Source organism: Rhincodon typus, chromosome 20 (assembly GCF_021869965.1).
Source record: "Rhincodon typus isolate 14 chromosome 20, sRhiTyp1.1, whole genome shotgun sequence".
Classification (NCBI taxonomy): Eukaryota; Metazoa; Chordata; class Chondrichthyes; order Orectolobiformes; family Rhincodontidae; genus Rhincodon; species Rhincodon typus.
In genome coordinates, this window is record NC_063351.1 from 17,486,177 (window position 1) to 17,508,693 (window position 22,517).

A 22,517-nucleotide genomic window follows, 5' to 3' on the forward strand; every position below is an offset into this window, starting at 1 on the left:
ATTGCTGCTGTCAGATTCAAACAACAAATGGTAATTATTCAAGAACATGGACTGTGATGTAGAAGGGATCCTTTTCTTTTTGAGGAGGGCAATCTTAGTTGTTTACTAGCTGAATTCTACACACAGAAAACTTTGGTTATCTAACATAAAATTGGATAAGGTCACATTCCTCAAGCTCCTAATGAAAGTATGACAATGATCTCATTGTAAAGCCGTTACGCCACACTGTGTGAGGGCATAACATAAAGCTCCACCGTGAAGGATTTAAGCGATTTGGAGTTACTGTAGTAAAATCATCTTTCGGATAAACCTGATAGATTGTCTGCTCAAAGAACTTACATGAAGAGCATTGATGCAGGAGTCATTGTGACCTTGGTGCTATTCCAAATGTAGAAACAGACTGCAATCATGAAATTGATCAGCAAGAACAACAACCTGCACAGCTTCCAGACGGACAAGCATTAGCTGAAAATATGGTGAGACCCTGCATCTACAGGACTGGCTGCCATTTAATTCAGGCTCAGGTGCTGATTAGTGATGTTCTGGTCTATTGTCTCCAAACCATGTCATTCGCTGGAGGAGGAAGGCTTGCTCTCAGAAGAACTAGGTGACAATCCCTTCCTGGTGGTCATCAGGATTAATGCTTCACTGAATCTTTATGCCAGTGGATTATTTGAAAGAGCAACTGAAAATCCGTGTGCCATCTCTCCCAATCCTTGAACTGTACATAATGTGGGATATTACTGATGCCATTTTCCCCACAACATAGCTCTTTATAAGCTTCCCCACTGCCTAGAAGAGTCCACATCTACTCACATTGCTTTAAGGGCAAGCTATCACCAACCTCCAAAGTCTGTCAACGGAAAAGGCATCTGCTCGATCAAGGTTCAAACCATATGTGACCGTCGTTCATTAAAGCTGGAGGTTTGCACCAAATATCCTGACAGCCTCCATGACCCTTATACACTGGGGACCCATTATCAATACAGGGGACGGCTGCTGGGAGATAAGGAGTGGGAGGATTTGTGCAGGCCAGGCCCCAGTATATTCCCTGCACATTGTGTTAAGCTTCAGTGTTGTCACATTAAAATGCAATGCCTTGGCTGCAGTCTTCAATGTCACTGCTCAAGGAGTCAGTTGTTTGTGGGAGATGAGCAACGGCTGGCCATTAAAGGAGCAGGAAAGCTGACGTTTTGGGTCAAGCTCCACACTGTGTTATCTCTGACTCCAGCATCGGCAGTTCTTACTATTTCTGGCTGGCCATTGAAACTTCTTTCATCCTTGGAAGGTCTGAAGAGGCTGTTCATCTCTCAAGTGAGAGCGATTTAACCAGGTTCACCAGTGAAAATTATAATGCAGCAGATGTTTTAAAAATGTAAGTGAATATATAGTTCCAAAAGTGAAAGTTACTTACAATGATGTCCATGTGTCCTCAGTAAATTTTCTTTTCCCTCTGCCTCCTGCTTTGTCTATGTTCATAGATTCATATAGTGCAGAAAAGGCCTTTCGGCCCATTGAGTCTGCACCAACATAACTACCACCAGACGCATGCTAATCCCAATTTCCTGCACTTGAATCTTATATTTGAAGTACTCATCCAAATATTTTTTAAAGGTTGTGAGTTATCCAGCTTCCACTAACTTCCCAGGCATTGCATTCCAGATTCCCACCACCCACTGAGTGAAAAGGTTTTTTTTTCCCCAAATCCCCTCTGAATCTCCTGCCCCTTACCCTAAAACTATGCCCTCTTGTGATTGACCCCTCAACCAAGGAGTACAGCTGCTTCTATTCACCCTATCCACATGCCTCATAATCACATACACCTCAGTCATGTCCCCCCTCAGTTTTCTCTGCTCTAAAGAAAACAGTCCAAGCCTATCCAGTTTCTCCTTATAGCTCAATTCCTCCACCTTAGGCAACATCCTGGTGAACCTCCTCAGTACCCTCCTCGAGCACTTTACATCTTTCCTGTAGTGAGGTAACCAGAAATGCACACAGTACTCTAGCTGTGGCCTGACCAACACTCTGTACAACTCCAACATTACCTCCTTGCTCTTATACTCTACGCCACAATGGATGAAAACAAGTGACCCACCTGCCTTCTTGATTATCCTATTCACATGCTCTGTTGACTTCAGGGATCTGTGAGTAATTACCCCAAGCTTCTTCTGTTCCTCTGAGCTACCCAGTATCCTACCATTCATTAAATACTCCCTCATCTTGTTTCTTATTCCAAAATGCCTCACCTCGCACTTATTAGAGTTAAATACTATCTGCTGTTGGTCTGCCCATCTGACCAATCCATCTATATCTCCCTGTTACTTACAACCATCTTCTTCACTATTAACCACTCTACCAATCTTGGTGTCATCTGCAAATTTGCTTAATATTCTTTCCACATTTTCATTTATATCATTTATGTATATAACGAACAATAAGGGTCCCAGTACTGATCCTTGCAGTACACCACTGCCCACTGACCTCCAGGCACTCAAACAGCCTTCTACCACTACCCTTTGTGTCCTAGAACTAAGCCAGTTTCTGATCTATCTCGCCAAATTTCCCTCAGCTCCATGTGCTTTAACCTTCTTAATCAGTCTCCCATGTGGGACCTTGTCAAAAGCTTTGCTAAAATTCATACACATGACATGAACTGAACTTCCCTCATCCACACACTTGATCACAGGTGCAGTCCTAAATTCCAAAGGTGGGGGTGGAGAGAGCCTGCTCTGCGGTTGGTCCTATTGGCCTGGTTGGAGTGGGCAGTTGGCCTCAGGTGCCTTTGGTTTAAGGGGGTCCAGGCCTACAGAAAGTCTCTTGCCCAAATGCAAGCTCACCCTTGTCGGTTTAAATGTTGCAGGTTTTGGGATCACAAGTGAGGGGGAGGAAGGGGGACAGGGCAGCTCTGGAGTGTCCTGAGAAGAACCTCCTGGAGTGCCTGTGTGTCACTCTTCCTTTTTATGGGTGCTTGCTAGCACTACCCTGCCTCCATGAAAAGAAAGTGCACCTGGAGTGAGGCCAATATCCCTTGGCCCCTCTACCCTGGCCACTGATGCTAATTACCCTATAGCAATGCAGTGCAGCTCTGTGTGCATATTCATATTCACTGGGTTTCCACGCTGGGTGGGTGACATCTGTCTGTGCAGACAGCCAAACGCACATATGCCAGAGCCAGCAGAGAACATGGACTGCTCAATGCATCTTACCGACAGTCTCTGGATATACCTGCCTGATGTCCCTGTGCCTGTCTGTGCAGTTTGACAAAGTCATTAGGGCATTGTCTTTTGCCTGGGGCTGAAAGAGGTGGCAGTCTTCTGAGTTACTTCCTCCACTAGCTACGGAGTCAAATCAGCGACATGCTCACCAGACTGTGCAGCTGAGTCCAACCTGCAAAGAGAATTCTCCAAGGTGATAGTCTCTGAGCTGGTGCAGGTTGAAGGTGATAGCCTCACTTGTTATCCTTTTGAGGGTTCGGGGGCTTTCTCCTTTGAAGTGCAGGTGGAGCTGGCCTCACTTTGGTGGTATGTTGGGTGCTGCTCGTGCTTGTGCAAGAGGAGAGGAAATTTGGTTTCATAACAGGGATAAAACTAGTGCAGGTTAGAATTGAGTTTGCACTGCATTAATAGGAGAGCAGTGTAACAAATTCTAATGAAGTCTAATGGGTTGGTTCCCCATTAAGGCCTCTGTATTCCTACATGAGTAGTCATGCTCTTCTTCGGACAGTTCCAGTATTCTCTCCTCCTGGGGAGTGACCAGTCCCACTCCACAAAACACAATGAGTGGTGAGGTCTCCACAGCAAGTAAGTTGGAGGACAGAAAAGGTTAGGTATTTGAGAGGATGAGGTGGTGACAGCAGTTGTATGAATACGGTGCATGGAACTGAGACTTGTCGTTCATGAGCCTTGGTGAGATGTGCCGTGTGCAATGCCAGAGTTGGTGAGTGATGGCCCAATGAGTGAGAGGCCGTAGAGAGAAGACAGTGGCACATGCTCTCACAAATGCAGAAGGTCACTCATCTTCCGGCACTGGTGGAAATTCCACTTCATTTGGGACACAGTGCTGACCCAGGCTGCAATTGTCCATGAGGTGGGGAACAAGCTTTCCTTTCCTCAGGGTTGTGTCTTGTATATTGCTGCTCAAGTACCATCAGTAAGAAGGCCATCTACTGGTTTGCAGCATCTGAATTGGTGGGTAGCTAGGCTTCAAATATGGCACCAGAGGCATGAACGCCAGAAACATGATAACTGGAAATGGGAAAATTGCCAATGGCAGAGAGTGACAAAGAAAATGACAAAGAAAAGAGACAATTTAGTCTTTGGCAAGTGCAAACCATGTGTTCATGGATTGGCAACCAGTTTCAGACAGTGTCTGAATTTCTGGCCGAGTATAAAGCAGATTGCTAAATTACTATCATCTGCTTTGTGCTAATGCTGATGCACTGTCTTTTCTTTTATCACCCTATCACAGAGGATTTCTCAAGGGGGGATGCCACGGAAGTTGGATGGAAAGCAGTATGTTGATGCAAGTACAAGTGAAGGATGAAAGACCTGGTTAAAAATGGCCTTGTCAATGTTTGAGATGAGAAGAGAAAAGAGACACTGAAGGCAGAATGGACAAGTTGTGGCCAAGACCATCAGCAAGAACGTTTATCTTGAGGGACACAGTGAATTGAGAAGTGTAGGAAAGTGCAGATGAGATGGAGATTGAATTCAACAAAGATGAAAAGTAATTCAGATACAGACTCAGATTGGTATGGATAAGGAATATTGCCACATATTGTATAAGTTTCAATGCAATAATCAGCAACAAAGGCTGTGAATGGTAATAATGAGCGAGCATACCAACTGGCAGGAAATGTGCAGGAAAGGGTGAGTGATTCACTGGCAAAATTCAAAGATGAAATGCAACAGGGAACAGGTTGGTTGAATGAGCATGCTCAGTTGGAAGGTTTGGCAGAAAGGAAGATGGGCATATGGGGTTGCTGCTAAATGGGCAATAATGGTTGCTTTGAAGGGCCTTTTGGATAATGCCAAAATCGGCACAGAGTAAAGGCCACAGGAAATTTAAGCCTGAAATACTGAGCAGAAAGAGAGAGAAACTAAATGAAAAGTAAGATAGACAATAACAATCAGAGGAGTCAGGATGTAATGGACTGAGATGGGCCAAAAATAATAAAAAAATGAAGATTAAATTAAGTTCAATGGGTAGCCAGAACGTGCACTCAAAGAGAGACACAGTTTGATGATCAAATTTTATAACTGATAGCTCTTGCTTTGACTAGTGGCTCTGTTGATTACTGCTTGACATTGGTTGGTAACCTAATAACACTCCTAGAAGTCATTAGCATCCTTAGCCATTTCAATATCATTGCCAGAGTAGCATGAATACACAAACAGAATAGGCCATTCAACCATCAACACAATCTACTTTGCAACAGAAACATGGCTGATCTGGATCTTCTGCTGTGTACCACCAAATTTCCTCTCTAAATATAGCAGTTACACTTATCTGCATAAATAAAATCCATCCATCTCTGCCCATGATTTCTGTTCATCAAAAATACTTATCCAAATAAATTTCTCCCTCAATCACATTAAAACCTATGCTCACATCATGGCTTTGGAGTCCTCTTTACTAGCGTTCAATTTTATGTTTAAAACCAGAATTTTTTTATGAGGGCTTAAATATATCATCTGATTTAGGACTATTGTTTTGTAATAGATTTTGTTTGTAGCATAGAAATTTCCTTTTGCATTTTGAAAATTTGCTTTTGAAATTATAGGGAAAAGGTTTTGAGGTATTTCCAGAAAATAATTATAGTTTTCATAAAGCATATCTATAATTTTAAACAAATCATTTGACTTGTAACAGTTTAGTGAAGCCTTTACACCAATTTAGAATAAAAATCTATGTTGGATATTCCAGGGTTGGACAGTTTGAACTATAGGGAGAGGCTGAATAAGTTGGGGATATTTTCCCTGGAGTGTCCGAGGCTGAGGGGTGACCTTCTTGAGGGACATGGATAGGATGAATAGCCAAGGTCTTTTCTGCAGGTTAGGGGAGTTCAGAACTACAGGACATAGGTTTGAGGTGAGAGGGGAAAGATTTAAAAGGCACCTAAGGGACCTTTTAATCAAAGAGGGTGGTGCACGTATGGCATGAGCTGCCAGAGGAAGTGGAGGAGGCGGGTACAATTACAACATTTAAATGGCATCTGAATGGGTACATGAATAGGAAGGGTTTAGAGGGACATGGACCAAATTTTGGCAAATGGAACTAGATTAATTTAGGATATCTGGTGAGCATGGCCGAGTTGGACGGAAGGGTCTGTTACCATGCTGTACAGCTCTATGACTCTAACTGCTTGTAGATCCAGTTATAAAAAGAAGTGGTCGAAAATGTTCTATTTAGTTGATTGTTTTAAAAAGTATATCTTTTAGATAATCTTATGAAATTAGATGGAGAATTGGTTCCTAATAAGTATTAAAAATGCCAAACCTTCAAGAAGCATTAGTATTGATATTAATTGAATAGTTAAATGCTTAAATTAGAAAGCTATGCAAATTGGTACACTTGTTCTCCCCATTTTGTCTTACCATTTATTTAACCCAGGTTGCCTAGGATACCCTTGTGTTCTCATGGCAACTAAACTCGATGTGCTGCATTTTTGAACGCATAACTGCATGAATACTAAACTGATGCTCCATAAAATTCTGTAGAAACATGGATATGGGCATTGGTTATGACATTTTAGGCCCACCAATTTTGCCACTGATGTAAATTTTGAGAAGCTTTTATCAAACTGCTTGTCTATTTGTCATCATTAAAAAAAATGCAGACACACTGAACACCAGCAGCACAACTATAATGTCTAACATGCTGCACAAAAGCAGACAAATCACTGGAGACTGAGAAATGAGGAAGAAGGGTTAGCACAGATAGCCAAAAGCAATGTTGAAGATTTCACTTTTGAGGAAGGAAATTGACATTAAGTTAAAGACAGACCTAAATACAATGTACCTGAATGTGATGTGAGAGAAGTACATGGAGTAGTAGTTGCTCTCAAATATTTACTCTGCAATGTTTAAATGATTTAACTTTCTGAAGTTCATTACTCCCTCCCATCAGCAGTTTTGATATCAGAGTAATACTGAAAAAATGATCTTCAATTTACCAAATGCAAGTGTCAAGAGGTCCTTTTTCCTTTGTTGTAGTTCTGAAACTAAAATGGTTGTACTTTAGGGATTAGATAGGGAATGTTAAAAAGACAGTGATCAGAGAATGACATGCAATAATCCAGAGTGGAAAAAATCATTTGTCAGGGAGCATATTTCAATGGGGCAAGAACAGGATTGACTGGAATGACAGGTTAATGGGAAAAATGGCTACCTTCAAAGAGGAGATGGTTCAAGGCATATTCCCTCAAACGGGAAAGGTAGAACAAACAATTCCAGAGCTCCCTGGAGGACAAACATGATCAAAATTAAGATTATGAAGAAAAAGTGTGCTTATGACAAGCGTAAACCAGAAAATAAAATTGAGAACCAAGATGAAGATCGAAGGTTCAGAGGCGAGGTGAGGAAGTAAAGAAGAGAAGCAAAGAGTAGTTACGAGAAAAGACTGGCAGCCAAAATAAAGAGGTGTCTCAAAACTGTCTATGGACATATCAGTAAAGGGTATTAAAAGGAGCAGTTGGGCTGATTTGGGAAGGAAAAGAGGATTTACAGCTGGAGGGAAGTGGCATGGCTGAGGTTTAAAATGAATAGTTTGCATCAGTGTTTGCCAAAGACAGGCCCTGATTATAGAGGAGGGGCCTAGAAGGGTTCAGAACTAATAAGGAAGAAGTCTTCGATAAACTGTTAATGCTTAAATTTGACAATGTTCTAGGACCAGATGAGACGCATGCAAGGATTTTGAAGGAAGTGAGAGTTGAAATTGCAGGAGTACTGGCCACAATGTCTCAGCCTTCTTTAGACTTGGGGGAAGGTCACAGAAAATTTCCAATCTTGCAAAGATTACAACTTTGTTCAAGAAAGGATGTAAGGATAAATCCAGCAAATATAGAGCAGTCAGTTTAACATCATTGGAGGGGAAGCTTCTCAAAACAATCATTCAGTATAGAATTAATAGTTACATAGAAAATATTGGGTTGATGAGAAAGAGTCAAACATGATTTCTCTTTTAGATTTCCAAGCTAACTAACTTGCTGGAGTTTTTTTGAAGAGGTAACATAAAGGGTCGATGAGGGTGCCTTACAATAGGTTTGTGTGGAATGTTAACAACCATGGAATAAAAAGGTCAGTAGCATTGCGGAAACAGAATTGGCTGAGTGACAGGAACAGAGAGTAATGGTCAATGGATATTTTTTGGGATGGAGGAGGGCTTGCAGTGGAGATCTCCAGGAGTCATTATCGGTACCTCTGCTTTTCCTGATGCATATTAATGACCTTAGTTTGGTGTGAAGGGGACAATGTCAAAGCTGTCAGATGTCAAAAACTTGGAACAATTGTAAACCATGTGAAGGAAATGCAAAATTCCAGAAGAACATTGGCAAGTTGGTGGAATGGGCAAATAGGTGGCAGCTCAGTTTCAATGCAGAGAAGTGTGAGGTGATGCATTTTAGTAGGAAGAACATTGAAAACAATATAAAGTACAGGGTCCAATTCTAAGAGTGGTTCAGGATCTGAGGGATCTGGGTGTATATGTGCACAGATCATTGAAAGTGGCAGGACAGGTAGAGTGAGTACAGCATACAGTATCTTTGGCTTTATTAACAGGGGTATGGAGTACAAGAACAAGGAGATAATATTGAACTTGTATAAGACACCTATTAGATTATAGCTGGGATATAGTGCACAGTTTTGGGTGCCACATTATGGGAAAGATGTGAACGGATTGGAGAAAGTGCAGAAAGGATTTACAAGAATGGTTCCATGATTGAGGAACTTCAGCTATGAGGACAGATTGATGAGCTTGGGCATATTCTTCTTGGAGAGGAGACGGTTAAGAAGAGATCAGATAGAGGTTTTCAAAGTCATGAGTGGGCTGGATAGAGTAGATAGGAAGAAACTATTCCCACTCATGAAAGAAACAAGAACAAGAAGGTGTAGATTTAAAGTGATGTGCAAAAGAAGCAAGGATGATGTGAGGAAAAATGTTTTCACACACCAAATAGTTTGGGTATGGAATGCACTGCCTGAAAATATTGTGGGGGCAAGTTCAGTTGAGAGCATTCAAGAGAGCATTGACTGATTATTTGGATAAAAACAATATGCAAAAGTATGGGGAAAAGCAGGAGATAGGCACAAGATGATGATGTTCATTTAATGAGCTAGTGCAGGCACAATGGGCCAAATTGCCTCCTTCTGCGCTGTAACACTTCTGTGATTCTGTGATCACATGGCAAATCTTGCAAGTGATTTTATTTCATCATATGAAATGGTTAACTGTTTGTCTCAGTTACAGGGTAGGTTAGTGACAGAAAGTCGAAAGCAGGATTTCTACTTAAATAGTGCCTTTCATAATCTGAGGGCATCTCAAAGTGCTTTACAGCCTCATTAAGTACACTTGATATATCCCCACTCGTGTAACGCAGGAGATCTAATGCAGTGAACACAGTATTTCAGTATGTGACGTTTTAATAGTTATATTGTATGGTTGTGGTGTAACAAATTTTCCTCTGAAAAATGTTTTAATCAACCAAAATTTCACTGCAATTAACAGGACCTTGCCTAAGGATCACCACACATCCAGTTTCAGTACTATTGGTCATTCAAATGACATAAAATGTCTTCACCACATCATACAAATAGTCATCAACTCAGTATTTTAAGCAAAGATGACTTAGTAGAGAATAAATTAATATTTAATAAATTACTGATTTGACTTGACTGGAAAATAAAGACAATTACATTTGTTTACAAATGATAAATATAACAACTCTAAATTAATATTAGACAGTGCCTCTTAAAAACTTTGATACAATGGTCAGAAAAAAATGAACAAGGTGGAACTGAGGTAACACAAAGGCGCGCCAGCAGCAGAATTTGTTCTCACAGGGGCATCTCTGCTCCATGTCACATAACTCTTACACATCTCCCAGTCCACACAGAGTTTAACCTTCTCTTTGTTGTCTGTTGGGAGTCTGGAGAAAGTCCCTTCATGTCTACCTGTTGGGCTGCATACAGGCTTCCTGGTTTTGCTAAATTGAGCCAGTAGTGATGCTGATCACCTCAGGACAAATCAAGCTCACCACGGCAGCCTTAAACAGATGCTGCAGCTCTTGCTTGTATAAGCAAAGGGACAACAACTTCAAGCATGGTCACTGAACACAGATGTTTTGAGATTTACCAATATGATAGGAAGTGGACCCTGTTTCATAATAGATGTGTGCTACCCATTCATCATACTGAAGGGTTAGTAGGGAGTCGGCCACCTGAAAAATAGGAGCTGTGAGCTGAATTTCTAAGCTCATGATGAATTTTGAATGTATTAGACTTTGAGACAACTTCAAATGTGTATCTGCATAGAGCAGTAACTTGGAAATTTTATGTATGTTCAAGTGGACACCCATTATTACTCCAGTGGGAATTTTCTGAAATGGCTATAATCCACAAGTTCAAATCTCTGAGTTAGGATGTGGGCATCTGAGCACCTCTACAAGTCAATGTATCTGAGGACTCCCTAATTTGTGAGGTCCAAGCCTCAATGTGTGATTGGTGGAGACAGACTGAATTTTAGCAGATATATCTGGCGAGAAGGTCAGATTGGGTCCTGATTGATGAAGGAAATTCTTGATGAAGGCTCATTGCTCCTGTGCAAGAATGAGGGAGGACCCAACACCTCTCCTGGCACAACATGAGTACAATGTTGCTGAGGTCTACAGCAGAGGAGGGGCTACATTGAGTGTGCCTCCAATAGCTGCTTCTGCAGCTTCCTTCTCCTGACCCCATGAACTTTGGAGAGGTCAGTTGCTGAGTTCTGCAGAAGAGACAAGTCTGCACGCAACTCGCAGACTTCTAAACTCAAGGGGATTGTCCAGGACATTTGTGCAGAGTTTCTAAAAAAAGACAGAAGTAATGGATACTTACAGTGATGTAGAATGTGGAGCATTCCCATTAACTACCTCATACAGCTGTTCCAGTAGTTTGTCATCCCAGTAGAGGTCACAAAACTTCTCCGATATAGCACTAGTGAATGTATTGAATTTAAGACTTTTCAAGGATAAGATGTACTCACCTTATAAAAAAAAAATCAGAGGTCTAAAATCAATTATAACAATGTAATGTCAGCTTTCATTAAGCTAAAATTCTTAAAATTAACGCTGCAGTTCATAACTGGCTCTGAATATTTTTTTGTAAGAGACTTGAATCAGTACTAGCTAAGACAACTTTTCAACTTGTCTCTAGTGAGTACAAATGCATAATGCAACATAACAGTTCAGATGGACGTTGATGGTTCAAATACAGTATTTTTTTCTCTTTACACAATTAATGTACAAAATAAGACCTTTCAACAAGAATAATATTGATCAAAACACAGTTTTCATTTATTTCTCAACCGGAATTTTTCGTTTGATTTAAAAAGACCCAGCGGATTAGTTAAATTACTTTAAGTGAACCAAAAACAAACTGAGCAATGAATGAAAAAAACACACCAAAATAGAACTGATGTCTTCGCCACATAGACAGTTGGTAGAGCAGAATTCTATGCAAGGACATGGAGGGGTTTATTGGGGTGAGTATGATATAAAAAATCATGAAGCAAATAGTATCGTCAGAACAGATAGTGAACATGATACACTCTACAACACTGAGTTCAAAAGCCATAAGCAGGTAGAACAGAGCCAATGACCAAATGGGAGCATGTGCAGTCTAGATGATGCACTTAATGGTGTCAAGGCAGAACACCTATGATGTTGCAGACTTTCAGCAGTCAAAAATTTATTCACTTACATTTGCATAATGGAATTTAAAAATTTTTGCTAGGTGCCATATGTCACTTTCATAGACTGGGAAGTCATGCTTTGGGAAAACCCATGCTGTTTACTGAAAAGGCATTGAAATTGAGAACGGATCATGTCCTGTTCCAACCAGCATGTCTGTTTTACAGAGTATGTACCTATCACAAACAAAGTAATTAATTTTAATTACCCAGCTACTTAAGATGAAAACTACTCCATATTAATTCCTGATTCCGAATTTTCACTTTGATCTATGATTATTGCTCATGAAAGACAACAATCACTTTAATAGGATTCAATGTTTTCACATTGACTAGACTCCCAAGTTTGAGGTCAGGCCTACTAAGTCCTCATTCAAATAAACATGTCAGCATTGCCTCCTGATGGAATAGAGTAGCAGTCAGAGGGAAGAGGAAATTAGGCAGGAGGCTAACACCACTTGAGAATGGAGGGGAGAGTCGTCGGTCGCTTCCATGTTGGGAGCAGCTTCTAACAGGTGTTGGCGCTAAATTTTCTGCTGCTGGTGAGAGGGAGGAGGAAGGGTTAGGGCTGTAGAGGCTCAAAACATCATTAAAAACTTTGCAGGAGGCCTACTGCTCTTCCTCGTTGACAAGGAATCTTCAGTGCTTTTTCTTCTAAATATTCCCTGGCTATTCTGCTAACATGGTTCACTGCTAGGATTTGGCATTGTACAGATACACCACAATTTTTATTTGTAAAATATAATACCAATTAAATCATCTGCCTCAACTTTAGCACGTTAAATAGGCCTCCATTCACCCATCTGGAAGAACAGTTCTCCAATGCCTAAAACATTATTGGTTAAAATGATGGCACATGAAAATTAAGTGCACACCCTCCAAAGGTCTTTTTATATTAGTACCTGCTCCCTGTGTGCCATTTGGTTGAGTTTAATATCAGGGCTCAAACAAACCAATGCTTTAGCTGTGACTTTAGGATGTTCAATAAAACTAAACCAATTATTCAAAAAAAAACTAAAACTCATGTTAAAAATGTTATGATTTTGCTCCTTTATATAACTATTTATAAAATAATTTCTATGTCAAAATAAAGATCATCTACCCATGACATGGGCTTCTTCACCATTCTCTAAGTAACCATCAAATGCAAACTCTTCTTTTATGAGCTGAACTGCTTTCTGCAAAAGACTGACAGGCTCTGGGCTTGATGAATTTATTGCCACTAAATTGTCATGACAACATGATGAGATGAATGCAGAAGTTAAGTGGACATTTTCTGAAATTCCTGCTGCAATGTTTGGAACAGCTGTGAATGGTTTTATTTCATTTTCAGTTTCCAATGACTCCTGTGCAAAAACACATCCTTCAGACAATGGTACTGCTGAGGCAACACAGTCAAATCTAACAAATTCACTGGAACAGTTACTGGAAGGCTCCAATACAGTGTATGTTTTCATCTTAGGCCTTTGATCCATATGGCCATCAAGTGTGGAACTGGATGTGTTCTGCAACTGTGATCCAATATAATTTGAACAGTTCGCACTGCTTCTGCCAGAGTCCCTGTGTGAAAGTACTGTAGATTCTGAGAAGTCTCTATTTAGCTCATATCCAGAAGTGTTCGGCAGAACTGATACCTGTTCTGGCACAATTGATTGAGCAGGTGGTGAAGTTAGTATCTCCATTTTTGAGTTTTGAAGTTCATTGTTTGTTGGAAAAGTGGAAACAGCTGAAGAATCAGAGTTACAACTTGTTTTCTCGTGTGTCAAATAAATTGTTTGTGCTAGATTCGTTTTGTTTTTAACTGTGGGAGAATGGTAGGCAGAATGAATTGAGCTGCTTTTAGTCTGGTCTGACAAAGATGCCAAAGATGCTGGTGTGTGAATAGCGCTCTCAAAACGTTTAAAGTTCACAGCAGATGCTTCCACAATGATATCATTTTTAATATCTTCGATGGACATTGCTCCCTGGTTCTCCTGTTTCAGAGCTTTAACAAGCTGTTTGGCTGTTGGAGTTTTACTTGATACTTTGACACTGTTGGAATAGGAGAAACATCAATTTACAAAGATAAGTACTTAGTGCGCAGAAAGTGTTGAAAGTAATTTTGAATACGTTGCAAATGTTTCAATCCCATGTACTTAGATTCTTAATTCATGCAGAAATGAAGAATGCTAGAAAATGAAATGAGAAAAATTGAACTACCTCCAAATAAAGTGGGAAATCCCAAGTGCAAAAGAATGTTGAAATTATTCCCACTGCTTTCTCCAACCCTTACCCTAGTCCCCAGATTTTATGACAGAGTAAGGAGACCTTCCTTCTAAAGGAAATAATATTACATACCTCTTTAGTGTAGAAGTCTGTTGATTAAACTATGTACCACTGAAACTCAAAAATATTCTTGGAATATCCAGAAATAAAACCAGAATCATATGCATTATACCATTTCCACCTAATGCCACTTACAAAATTAAAATATTTCACAAAATTATAAAAACAGTATATTTGGCACAGAAACAAAATGTAACTACATGCTACACAACAGGACAAACATAATGAATGATTTCATTCTGCACAAAGGATGAAGAAACACATGATATTGAAAATAATAAAAAAATTCCCAAATAAGAACATTTTTATCATGTATGCTGTAAGAATTAATAGCTGTATCTTTTATTCATTTGGAGGAGTGAAGTTAGTTCAAAGAACCCTTTCATTGATTCAGTAAAGTTAACTTTATTCAGAGACATGTTTTTACTGTTATTGCACTTGTCTGATTATCTAAATAACACAATTTTAAATATCAGAGCCATTAAAAATGTAACCAGTGGATTATTCAATAACTATGTTTTGTATATAATGTGAAAAATATATATTTTTGCTGAATATTTTTTAATATTCTACTTCCCAATATCAGTCCTGGACACAAATTATAATACTCATAGGGGATTTGCTTTCTTATATTATTAATGCATTATTACCTTGTTTTCTCTTTGTGCTCTGTGAGTATTATAGGTTTGAAATGGGTGGCTGGGGAAGTGAAGGCCTCTGGAAGTTTGGAAGGGGACTTGCTCTTTACAGAATACTGACAAGGAATTGGGCCTTTTACAGCTGTCAGCTTACTGTCACTAGCAAGAGGTACAAATCCTATAAATAATGAATGAAAAAGAAAGAAAATTCAATGATCATGCTTTTGCCAGTAATGTGAAAGTGTGCACTATTCTAAAAATAATCAGTACCAAGTGTAGACGATTCTTGGGCAAAATCTGTACGTCCCAGTGGAGAATTTGAAAATTCCAGTTTCTTCATTTTGAAGTTCAATCCAATGACATCTGTTCCTTTTTTGTGGTAATTCTAAAATAAAAATGAACAGCTGTGAATTCACATTATTTTGTCTGTGGGCACTATATTTACAAAAAAGATTGAATATAGTCTCTAGAAAATTGTATACACAAACCAGAATAGGGAAAATGTTAATAGAGAACTGGTGGTAAAGATTAATATAAAGGCAAAGTCAGATATTATATCTGCTTCTTTCTCAAAGAAATGCATTTTGGAATTTCTCATGGATATCAGAGTAAACTAAAGCTAAGGAATCCTTTACTCTTCATGTGATATCTTAGTTTAAATAAACTTTTAGAAATGGTTTGAAGATCACGCTCACAACTATTATCCGAATAACAGGAAACAGCATGAGGAAAATATTTTTTTCTCTAAATAACTGAAGATATATCTTGGAAATATTTTGGAGATTACTGGATGTTAATTTGACAGCGTGAATTACAAACTCTTTATAAAATCCATTAATTGCACCTGACAAAAAAGGAATTTAGTTTACTGTGACCTCATAACCAGAAAAGAACCTGATAGCTGTACATCCAACCAACTACCATAAGAAAAGGTGGAAATTGGCAATTTTATTGCATTTACGCTGAATCTAAGTTTCACTATTTGAACCCCAGTCCAGTTGGGAACAATCTTGATTGACTATCCAGTGTACCTCTGAAGGACTTGAAGATGCCATTAGTTTAAACTACGTGATAAGTTAATAAAAGTTTCTAATTTGTTTTGGGACTTGTGCAAGGGCCTGGCTGGAGAATCTAGGCCATAGAGTCAGTCTCAGCATAAGAGGTAGGATTGAGATTGGAAAAAATTCATTCGCTCAAATTTTTCTACCCCTCTCTAGCTGTGGATGCTCAACTGTTGAGTATATTCAGGATAGAGAATGATAGGTCTTTTGATACTAGACCTAGATACTGGTTTTCAGGGGACAATTTCAAAGTTTATGGATGAGACAAAAGTTTGAAGAATTGTAAACTGTGAAGAGGAAAAGTGTAGGAGCTTCAAAAAGACATTGTCAAATTGTTGGTGTAGCTGGATAGGTGGCAGATGAAATTCATTGCTAAGTATGAGGTGATACAAATTAATACAAAGAAGTATACTAAATGGTGAGTAGGAGCACCTCGGTCCCTTTGTACATTTACACTTTCCAACCTCCCATAATTTAAGAAATGCTCTGCATATCCATTCCTCCTACCACAATGGATAACCTCATATTTTTTTCCACATTATATTCCATTTGCCATGTTCTTGACTATTCACTGTGCCTGTCTAAACCCTCCTGAAGCCATTTGCATCTTCCTCACAACATGTATTCCCAGTTAGCTATGTATCAGCCACAAATTTGAAATATTACATTTGGTTCTCACCTCCAAATCATTGATATATAATGTGAACAGCTGGAGTCCAAGGATTGATTTTCACAGTACCCCACTAGTCACAGCCTGCCAATGTGAGAATGACACATTTAGTCCTTCTCCCTGCTTTCTGTCTGTTATCCAACCCATTAACCCATGCCAATACACTATCTCCTATCCAATGTGCTTCAACCTAACAGTCTCCTGTGTGTGGCTTTATCAAAAGCTTTCTGAAAATCTACGCATGCTATGTTCATTGGCTCATCTTTATCAATCTTTTTACTTACATGTTCAAGAAATTTCAACCTGTTCATCAAACACCATTCCCATTCACAAATCTATGCTGACCACGCCCAATCAAATCATTATTATCCAAGTGTCTGTTTATCCTTTAAATAGATTCTAGCACTTTCTCTATTGCTGATGTACGGTTAATAGGTTTGTTCCTTGTTTTCTCTCTTACTGCCTTCTTAAATAGTGGGTGATGTTTGCTATCTTCCAATCTGCAGAAATCATTCCAGAATCCATAAGAATTTGGAAAATGATTACCAATGCATTGACCATCTGTACCCACCTCCTTTACGCTCTGGGATATAGACCATCAGGTCTTGGAAATTTATCAACTTGCAGCTTCCTTAATTTGTCCAATGTAGTCTTCTTGCTAAAACCAATTTTCTTCAACTCCTTATTCTCCCCAGCCACTTGGGTCCATTGTCCTGGTAGATACCTTGTACCTTCCTCAGCAAAATCAGATACAAAGTAATCATTTAGTTTCTCTGCTAGTTATCTATTCCCAATTATAAATTCTACTGGCTCTGCCTGTCATGGGCCCACATTCATTTTAGACAAATGCTTCCTTTTTATGTGCCTATGGAGCTTTTGCAGTTTATGTTTATATATTTTGTTGGATTGCATTTGTATTTTATTCTCCCTTTCTTTATCAGCTTCTTGGTCCTCATTTATTGTATAAAACATTTTCTATCCTCAGATTTACTTCTATTTCTGACACCAGAATAGGTCTTTTCTTTAAATCTTATAAAATCCTGAATTCCCTTTGTTAGCCACAGTTGGCTGACTTTTCTTTTGGAGATTTGCATTTTGAAGGAATGTATAGTTCCTATAAGTCATGTAATAATTATTTAAAGACTATCCATTTCCTCTGTAAATTATCCTAGGCTTCATTATAGGGGCATAGAGTACCCATGCAGGCAAGTAATACTGAATTTGTAAAGGACACTGATTAGATTTCAGCCAGAATATTGTGTCCAGTTCTGGGTGCTACACCTTTGGGGGAAAGTGAATGCATTGGAAAGAATGCAGATCAGGTTAACAAGAATGGTTCCAGGGATGAGAAACTTCACTGATGAGGACAGATTCAAAAAATTGGGATTGTCTTCCTTGAACAGGTAAAGGCTGGTTTGACTGAAGTTTTCAAAATCCCAGTAGTCTAGATAGAGTAGATAGGGAACAGCTGTTCCCATGTGCAAAGGGTTGAGAACCACTGGGCACAGTTTTAAAGCTTTTTTGCAAAAGAAGCAAACATGAGGGGAAAAGAAACATCACATAGCAGATGGTTCGAGTATGGAATGCACAGCCCAGAGTGCTAAGGTAGCAGGTTCAAGGAGGTCTTGATGCGGATGTACAGGACATTGGTTAGGCCACTTTTGAAATACTGCATTCAGTTCTGGTCTCCTTGCTATAGGAAAGATGTTATTAAACTTGAAAGGGCGAAGAAAATATTTACAAGGATGTTGCAAGGGTTGGAGGTTTGAGCTATAGGGAGGGGCTGAATAGGCTGAGGCTATTTTCCCTGGAGAGTCAGAGGCTGAGAGGTGACGTTAGAGAGGTTTATAAAAAACATAATAGGCATGGATAGCGTGAATAGCAAAGGTCTTTTTGCCAGGGGTGGCAAGTTCAAAACTAGAGGGCATAGGTTTAAGGTGAGAGGGGCAAGATTTATAAGGGACCTAAGAGGAAACTTTTTCACCTTGTGGGTAGTGTGAGTATGGAATGAGCTGCAAAGGAAGTGGTGGAGGCAGGTACAATTACAGCATTCAAAAGGCATCTGGATGGGTATACAAATAGGAAGGTTTAGAGGGATATGTGCCAAATGGGACTAGATTAATTTAGGATGTCTGGTCAGCATGGAAGAGTTGGATTGACGGGTCTGTTTTCATGCTGTACATCTCTATGACTCTAACTAAGGCATTCAAGAGGGCACTAAATGATTATTGAAATGGAAACAATGTGCAGAAGAAAAGGCAGGAGTTTGGAATCAAGTGAAAATGCTTAGAGAGCCAATCCAGAATGGACCAATTGGTTGCTTTATACACCCTAGCAATTCAGCGATCTTGTGAAGTACAGAGAATCTGCAGAGGGATATAGACAGATTATGTAAGTGGGCAAAAACTTAGTAGATGGTGAATGATATTGGAAAACATGAACTCATCCATTTTGACAGAAAGAATAGAAAACAAAATACCATTTAAATGGTGAGACGTTACAGAGCTCAGAGGGACAGAGTTCTGGGCATTATAGGATCATCATAGAATCCCTATAGTACAGAAGCAGGCCATTTGGCTCATCAAGTCCACACTGACCCTTTGAACAGCATCCTGCCCAGACCCACCCTCCCTACCCTTTCCTTATAATTCTGCATTTCCCATTGGCTAATTTGCTAATCCACCTAGCCTGCACAACCTGGACACTATGGGCAATTTAGCATGGCCAATCCACCTAAACTGCACATCTTTGGACAATGGGAGTAATGGAATATAAATGTAGAGAAGTTTTACAGAAGCTGTACATAGCCATATTGAAGTCACATCTGGAGTACTGTGTACTGTTTTATACTTCTTACTTGAAAAATGCTGACAATGAATTAGTAGCCATTCAGCAAAGGATCACAACTCATTCTTTGGATGAAAAGCTTATCTTATGTATTATGGTTGAATAAGTTGGAGTTTAAAAGAATGCGAGGTAATATCATTAAAACGTATCAGATCCCAACAGGATCGGTAGGGCACATATTGGGAGGGTGTTTCCTCTTATGGGGAAGACTAGAATGAGTCAATACAGTTTAACCATAAGATGTTTACCATTTAAGACAGAGATGAAGAAAAATATTGTCCCTTAGAGGCTCATTAAGTCTGTGGAATTCTTTCCCCAGAAAGCAATAGAAGCTGGGTTATTCAAGGCTGATTCAAAGAGACAAGGGAATCAAGTGTTACAGGCAAAACACAAGTAAGTGTTATTAAGACTATAGCCAGATCAGTCATGATCTTATTGAAAGGTAGAGCAGGCTTGAAGGGCTCAATAGTGTATTCCTGTTCCTAAGTCCCATGTTTCTTGTCTCCTTTTATCTGTCAGACATCCTAAGACCCAGAAGCCCTGCTGTCCAACCTTAAACCTGGAAGACGGATGAAATGTGAAACACATAGCTTTGCTGTAATAAATAGTAATTTGAGAGCAACAGAACTTGAGTTTTGCTGACAAAACCCACATATTTTTAAAGCTTTTTGTCCTGCATTTGTCTGGGCAATTCACAAGAATACCAATGTAAAGGGAAGAACAGAATGTTGATTTGTTGGCAAGTGGACTCTGATTGGTGAAGGTGTTGCCATGGGGAATAAACGAGTTAGATGATGACTGACAGTTAATTGCTAAGCTTTACTTAAATTTAAACCAGATGGTTGACTCTGATTGGTCAAGGCATTACCCAGAGGAATGAACCAGAAAATAGCTGTTGCTTATTTTGTGCAGTTGAAACAATCACAATGGGTCAACAGGTTCTTTTTGTCTGCATAAGAGTAGGGCCCAATATAAGTACTGGCAGGGACTAATAGCAACCAAAATGGTCTTTATATATTGAGTTATGGACATACAAAACTTTTATAAAATCCATCAGCACCATCAGCAGGCCATACAATGGTACTGCAGCAACTGCACAATATCACCTTTCAGAAATGTTTACAATTTAGCAGAACACTCCTAGATTCTCACTTACTGTTACGTTGAGGACCTTGTTTTGTTCTGACCCAGTTGAGTAGGGCATTTGATGCTTCTCCGGGAAATGTGCAAGAATTCATTTCAAAGATACTTCTGCAGCTCTCTGAATTGCTCTTGCTTGTTCTTGTACATTCTGCTAAAATGTGGGTGTATAATCAGTTGATCCAAACTATTTTTAATATCAAAGAATGGGAGGAGTAAATATTATAACAAATTTCCCATGATGTGTTTAAGTGAGAGTATCTCTAGCATCCAGTGTTGATATGAGGCGGAGGTGAGACTATTAAATCATTATTGGTCAATAATTACAAAAATCAACCGAAAAGCAGTTGACTGAGCAAATGAAGACCTTTTCTAAATTAAATTAATTCTTCAGGCAGCAAAAGTTTGTCAGGTCTCTGCTGCCTTCCATCACTTTGCAACTTCCCTAGTCAGAAGACAAGTAGTGGCCTGGGAACAAAATGAAATTATTTACATAACACAGACTGCAGAAATTAACTTTCCCATTCTATGTTCAGCACTAAAATAACCAAGCAGAGCATGTGGTCCAGTATAACCCAGTCACAATATTCCAAAAGTCATATAATTATCATTATAATGTACAGTAATGGGGCTATTTGAAAAGAATTCCTCAGTAATTAATGTTTTCCTTGCATTTGAACTGAAAACTCCTGTCCCTCCCTGTTCCTGTTCCCATCCTTTATCTTCATCACAGCAAGTCTGCAGAAATCCTGTTTGTTTATGGCTGCTGAAAAAGAAAGCATTTTGTGTGCTATAAATCCTGAGAGAAAACGTTTTCCCACATTCGTCATAGATCTGGGCTAACAACTACTTTGGTTTTTGATGCATGGACGTTGTGGTTTTCTTTCTGTCCTTTGCACACAAGCTTCGTGCTGCCTGCTCATTTGATAAATCATCATTTTCAGTGAATTGGAATCGATGTTACTATTGGCTGAACACTGTGAAACAAACCCTGACTTCTCAGGCAATATTCTAGTGCCTGAGCTGCGAGGGAACAGCCCTGCATTACTCACCAGAGTCAGTTTTTAAGGTCATGGGGAACTGCCGTTACCTCCACCACCTTGCTGTTTTAAGGGCGGAGCCATTGGAATTACGCATAGCAAAACCACTGCAGCAGGAGGAGGTGGTACTTCCAAGACGACTACAATCCAGATCAGCTGACTGATTACTTACTGAGAATCTGGTTCCAATAGGGCATCATCTCATCACCATATTCCTCCACAGTTTTCCATTTTGCTTTCCATCTGCTTCATCCTATTACTAAGTCTTCATGGCTAAAATATTGCATTAAAGGCCAATGACCAATTGGCTTTCCAGTACAACTTTCTCAGACAACACATTTTCTTTGTTTTTGAGATGTAGCAGTCATAAAGAAGAAAGTAGGAAGATCTTTCCTTTTGTGAGAAAACACAAGCAACCCTTGTCTTACAGACAAGTTAATAAATAAATAAATAAAGAGGGAATCTACAGAGTTGTGTTGTACTGCTCACATGCTACGCCTTGTCTGGTCAGGAGGTGGAGAGAAGCCATAGGCCTAGTCTCCAAGCAGACAGCCACTGGTTCTTCATGTTGGCTTGAAGGCAACAGGAATGGCAGCCTGCCTTAAAATGAAGGGGGTGTGGGGGAGGCGATGGCCTAGTGGTATTATCATCAGACTATGAACCCAGAAACTCAGCTAATGTTCTAGGACTCAGGCACAAATCCTGCCATGGCAGATGGTGGAATCTGAAGCCAGTTTCTAGTTTTAAAAAATCTAGAATTATGAATCTACTGATGACCATGAAACTATTGTCATTTGTCGGAAAAGTCCATCTGGTTCACTCATGTCCTTCAAGGAAGGAAACCACCATCCTC

At 39.5% G+C, this 22,517-nt stretch overlaps 1 protein-coding gene across 1 annotated transcript in view; it reads right to left on the minus strand.

Moving 5' to 3' along the window:
• The window catches only part of LOC109932442 (kinase non-catalytic C-lobe domain-containing protein 1), a 176,718-nt gene that overhangs the window by 49,322 nt on the left and 104,879 nt on the right, over positions 1-22,517 (minus strand). Inside the window, exons 12-15 of the mRNA XM_048609238.1 lie at positions 15,177-15,291; positions 14,919-15,084; positions 13,046-13,974; positions 11,091-11,238 (exon numbers count right to left, since the gene is read on the minus strand). Coding sequence (XP_048465195.1) covers positions 11,091-11,238; positions 13,046-13,974; positions 14,919-15,084; positions 15,177-15,291 — 1,358 coding nt within the window. The remainder of the gene's footprint in view (positions 1-11,090; positions 11,239-13,045; positions 13,975-14,918; positions 15,085-15,176; positions 15,292-22,517) is intronic.